The 5,333-nt window shown below is 59.1% G+C and overlaps 1 protein-coding gene across 1 annotated transcript; it reads left to right on the forward strand.

The window, feature by feature from the left end:
- CCDC8 (coiled-coil domain containing 8) lies at positions 1 to 2,856 on the forward strand. The gene has a single exon (XM_061173558.1). The coding sequence runs from the start codon at positions 768 to 770 to the stop codon at positions 2,271 to 2,273; it is 1,506 nt and encodes a 501-aa protein (XP_061029541.1). The 5' UTR covers positions 1 to 767; the 3' UTR covers positions 2,274 to 2,856.
- The last annotated feature ends 2,477 nt before the right edge of the window (positions 2,857 to 5,333 follow it).

Raw genomic sequence — 5,333 nt, forward strand, 5'->3', positions numbered from 1 at the left:
GGGGAAGGTGGGCCTCATCCTGGGGGAAGGCGAGGAGGAGCTTCCTGCGCGCGCGCGCGCTCCTCGGCATTGAGCGCTCGGGCTGGGAGGCGGGAGGTCCGTCAAGGTCAGCCTGGACCGGGGTGGCAGCCTGCCTAGGGGCGGGAGACCCTCCTGGGGAGCTGGGCTGCGGCCTCCAAGCGCCTCGGCCATATTGAATAGCCACGGCTGAGCCGTCTTTGTCTGCGAAGTTCTCTCCCAAGTTCCAGGCACGTCCCTGGAACAGGAAGAGCCACCGGGCAGCCCCTGTATCGCAGCTGCAGGCGGGACACCCGTTTGCAGCTTGCTGTGGGCTTGGAGCCTCAGGACTGACCTCATCCCGGCTCACGTAAGCATCCTGGAAATTGATTCCCACCAGTCCTTGAGGGGAGCGGGACTTGATCAAGACCAGACTCGTTGCAGGCAGAGAAATTGGGAAGTGAGACTCTCCCGGCGGCGCTGCCGAGACCCCACCCTCACCCCCCAAGACTCGGGGCTACGAGTAGTTTGGGCTCATTGCCCCCACCCCAGATTTCACCCTGGAGATTTTAAAGACCCTCGAGAAAAGCCATGTGGGGGGCTGGTTCCCCTGGGGCTTCCTCCCATCCCCCGACTGCCTGATCCTCTGGAGCGTCCCCGACGTCTGCAAAGATGTGGATTTGGACGTCCTCGTGGAAGCCTTGAAGCCTGTGGGGACCTTTAAGAAGATCGGCAAGGTGTTTCGTCGGGAGGAGGACTCCACAGTGGGGATGCTACAGATCGGGGAGGACGTGGACTATTTGCTCATCCCCCGCGAAGTCCGGCTGGCGGGAGGCGTCTGGAGGGTCATCTCCAAGCCCGCCACCAAGGAGGCGGAATTTCGGGAGCGGCTGATCCAGTTTCTGGAGGAAGAAGGCCGCACCCTGGAGGATGTGGCCCGCATCATTGAGAAGAGCACCCCGCATCCACCCCAACCCCCCAAAAAACCCAAGGGGCCCCGGATGAGGAGAGTCCAGCAGATGGTGACCCCACCTCCCCGGCTGGTCGTGGGCACTTATGACAGCAGCAACGCCAGTGACAGCGAGTTCAGCGACTTCGAGACCTCCAGAGACAAGGGTGACAAGGGCTACAAAGGCACGGGGCGTGGCAGGAAGGTGCGCAAAATGCCTGTCAGTTACCTGGGCAGCAAATTCCTTGGGAGCGACCTGGAGAGCGAGGATGATGAGGAGCTGGTGGAGGCCTTCCTCCGGCGAGGGGAGAAGAAGCCCAGCGTGCCACCAGCCCGCCGCCGGGTGAATCTGCCAGTGCCCATGTTTGAGGACAACCCGGTGCCCCAGCTGTCCAAAGCGGACAGGTGGCGGGAGTATGTCAGCCAGGTGTCCTGGGGGAAGCTGAAGCGGAGGGTGAAGGGCTGGGCACCGAGGTCCAGCCCAGGGGTAGGTGAAGCCTGGCAGGCCTCTACCAGGTTGGAGAGGGATGGCGCATCAGTGCCACGCAGCGCCAGCCTGGGGGATAATGTGGGAAATGCAGGAGATGGGCAGGTGCCTGAAAGCCCCCCAAGATGGTGGAGGCCTAAGATCAACTGGGCCTCATTCCGGCGTCGCAGGAAAGAGGAAGCAGCAGCCAGAGTTCAGGGGGCAGAGGCTATAGATGAGCAGAGAGTGGAGGCTGTAGATAATCAGAGGATGGAGGCTGTAGATAATCAAAGAGCAGGGGCCATAGCTGTCCAGGGGGCAGAGGCTCTGGACAATCAGAGGGCAGAGGCCATAGCTGTCCAGGGGGCAGAGGCTCTGGACAATCAGAGGGCAGAGGCCATAGCTGTCCAGGGGGCAGAGGCTCTGGACAATCAGAGGGCAGAGGCCCCAGCTGTCCAGAGGGTAGAGGATGCAGATAATCAGAGGGCAGAGGCACCAGATGTCCAGGGAGCAGAGGCTGTATCTGATGGGGCAGAGGCCATATCTGACCAGAGGGCAGAAGCTGCAAATAATCAGAGGGCAGAGACCCCAGCTGTCCAGGGGGTTGAATCCTCAGCTGCTGGGAGGGCCCCAGGGGTCACCCCAGGATCTAGGACCCGGAAACAGGTCAAGACAGTGAGGTTCCAGACCCCTGGACGCTTTTCATGGTTTCGAAAGCGCCGGAGAGCCTTCTGGCACACTCCCCGGTTGCCCACCCTGCCCAAGAGAGTCCCCAGGGCAGGCGGGGCTAGGAGCCTCAGGGTCCTGAGGGCTGAGGCCAGAGCAGAGGCAGAGCACGGAGAGCAGGAAGACCAGCTGTGAGGTGAGGGCAGGGGGGCCACGGAGGACCTCGCCACCTGCCACAGTATGGGCCACTCAGGGTGCGTCCCTAACGCCGACACTTGGACAGAGATGCTATCTCCACACTTGAAAATGGAGGTACAGCAAGGGCCTGGCAGTGCCCCGCACATCTCCATCTAACACCCCTCTTTCTTTTCTTGTTAAAATTGTATCTCTCATGCATTGATTTAATTTTTTTTCACGTGGCTTGTGGGGATCTTAATTCCCGGATTGAACCTGGGCCCGGCAGTGAAAGTGCCAAATCCTAACCACTGGACCGCCAGGGAATTCCCCATGCATTGATGTTTAAAATATAGACTCTTTATAGTAACCCAAGGAATGTAAATAAAGAAACCCATACAACGGGTTCGCATCACCCATGATTTTAACTTCTTCAAATGCAATTCTAGGTGCTCAGCTTGAAAAAGGGAGAGAGGTGAGGGAGAAATTCCTTCCTCTTCTCCTTTTTCTTCGCCCTTTTCGCCTGCACACTTAAACTCACTGCCTCCTGGAACTTAAAAAGGGGGCGCAGGTCAACATGCAAATAAAAGTGTTTACAAACTTATTTCTCGGCTGTGGACTCGGCAACTGAAGAATGCTCCAGGGTGATTTTGTCATACCCTTGTGTCTCCTCCCCTCCCCTCCCACCCTCCATGATGGCGACTTGTGTTTAAGTCACTTTGCTTGCCATCCCCACACTCCTGGGTTCTGCAGGCTTGGTGGGTCCAGGGCCTGCAGTTTACATGCTTCGTCACATCTTGGCTACCAAATACAGAATAATCATCTGGGAAACGTGGCCAAAACGCGGGTTCTGGAGCCCTTCGTGCCAGAGCTGTGAATTGCTGGTGCGGGCTGTGCGGCCCAGGAATCTGTTTTGATCAAGCCCCACAAACGTCTCCTGGGGCAGCTTGGCTCCTGGACACATTGAAAAAAATTAATTGCGATAGGAACAGGGCAAAAGGTGGGTTGCGGTGTGGTAGTGAGCAGTATACTGTGACTGGCCCTTATAATTGGAGACATCGGGTTGCTACATGCTGTGGGAGCTGGGGGACATTTCTCTGTGTTGTTTTGTGTCCCCTCACCCAACCTCACTGGGGGAAAAACACAGCAAATGACCATGCCCCAACCTCGATACAGGCAGGAGAAAAAGGAATTCTTGGAGGGAGGTCTGAAGGCCACCTGGGTCCTCCTGAGGCTGCAGTCCTGGCCTGAGCTTCTTAGACCTGACTCAGTAGGGCTGTAGGGCTGGTGGGGGCGGGGGGACGAGAATATGCATTCCTAAGACGTCCCCAGGAGACGTGGATGCAGCTGGTTTCAGGACCTTATTTTGAGAACTGCTGGCTTACAGGAAAGTCAACTTTCGGCAGCCTGGCGTTCAAAAAACAGGCGGAGCTTTGAAGTTTCAAGGCAGTGGACCAGTGTCCCACGCACCTTTAGTGCTCAAGAAGGGTCAGCGTCCCCTTGATTTTAACCATCGGTCCCGGAGCGCCTCCTGGTTGGGACAGTGGGCGCACCCTGAGAGCCACCACGGCGCGATTTTAACCATCGGTCTTGGAGCGCCACCTGGTGGATAAACGGGCCACGGCAACTCGCCTGAGCTGACGCTACCTCCTCAGGCCTGGTTGTAGCGGGGCGGAGCGTCCTGTCTTGGGGCGGGGCCTGCAATAAGGAAGGCGGGGCCTCGTGGGCAACAGGCTTTGAGGAACCGAATAGAGGGAAAGGCTTGTCGTTTTCTGTTTCTGGAGCCCTGGCTTCTCCCTCCAGGCCGTTCTAGGACCAGGGCACATCCCCGGGAGTCTCAGGGGGCCCCTGTCTCCGTTTGAGCAGACCGAGGGGTGGGACAGCTTCCTCCTAGAGGTCCCAGGAAGGGGAGGGGGGCACGCTCCCGGCCTTTCTGCTCGCCCCGACCCCAGGGACCTCTGCACGCTCGCAATCTAAACTCCAGTCACGTGGAATCCAAATAGACAGCCACCCCCGTGAAGGCAGGTGGCCTGTTTTGGAGACACGGTCTCCCCTACGCTTAGCAGGGAATCCTGGCACCTGAGCGGTCAAGGGTTACACACGAATAAACCCCAGTCACCACAGCCCTGGCTCGGGGCTTTTGCTCGGGCTGTTCCTGCCTCCTGAGAGCGCTTCCCTCGGATATCCGCCGGCCGTACCCCTCCCCTCCAGCGCTGAGGGGAGTCAGCCCACGGGAGGTGGGGTGGGGGACAGCTGGTGGGACGTCCAAGGGGAGCCACAGGCCCGTCTAAGGAGCACTGCCTGGTACTGCAGAGAAAATCCAACACTCTATATGAATTGTCCCAAACTGAAAATGTTGCAAATAATTCCCACTTTTTGAAAACACCGTGCAGGCTGAGTGACAGATTCAGTTTCTGGGCACCAGCAGGTGGCTTTGGCCTTGAGGAGCTGGTGTATTTCTACCAGCTACACTTCAGATGGGCAGGGCAGGTGTGGGTCTCTCTCTCTCTTCCTTCCCCTCCTCCCTTGGTCCCGGTCACCAGAGCCCCGCCCCTCCCTTTCCCTCCCCCACCTCTTTTCCCCTCCCCAAGGAGCAACCCCTCTGCCTCTCAGGCTTCTCTTCCTGGAATCATCTCCTCCCCCAGCAGGGAGGTTCAGCCTTCCTGACTAAGGCTCAGCGGCATCCTGACACCCCCTGCGCGGCTGGGTGGCCGAGCCTCCATCACAGAGTCCTGCCCCCATCAGATTGGGGCGGAGGACAGGGGCACAGAGACGCTGGCCGGAAGCATGAGTCTGGAAGGGATCGGGGCTCTACGAACAGCCAGAAAGAACCCACTGGCACTGCTGGCCTCCCCCGGTGCCCAGTGTCCACGGACACGCTCACCCCTGTGCTAACGCGGGAGACCCAAAGACAATGCCGCTGGGGGGGCCCTGAGACCCCGTCCCATCACCTAGGGCTGCTGCCTCCGCGGGCGCCCGTTACACTCTTCCTTCTTCCATTGGGCTCGCTCGCGCCACCTGCAAAGGAGGGATTGAAAGGACAGGGGAGCCAGCGGCCGGCGGGCGCGCACTTTAGAGCTC

Source organism: Eubalaena glacialis, chromosome 18 (genome assembly GCF_028564815.1).
Source record: "Eubalaena glacialis isolate mEubGla1 chromosome 18, mEubGla1.1.hap2.+ XY, whole genome shotgun sequence".
NCBI lineage: Eukaryota > Metazoa > Chordata > Mammalia > Artiodactyla > Balaenidae > Eubalaena > Eubalaena glacialis.

Coding starts and splice junctions, on each gene's coding strand:
- CCDC8 (XM_061173558.1), top strand. CDS start 768: ATGCTACAGATCGGGGAGGACGTGGACTATTTGCTCATCCCCCGCGAA.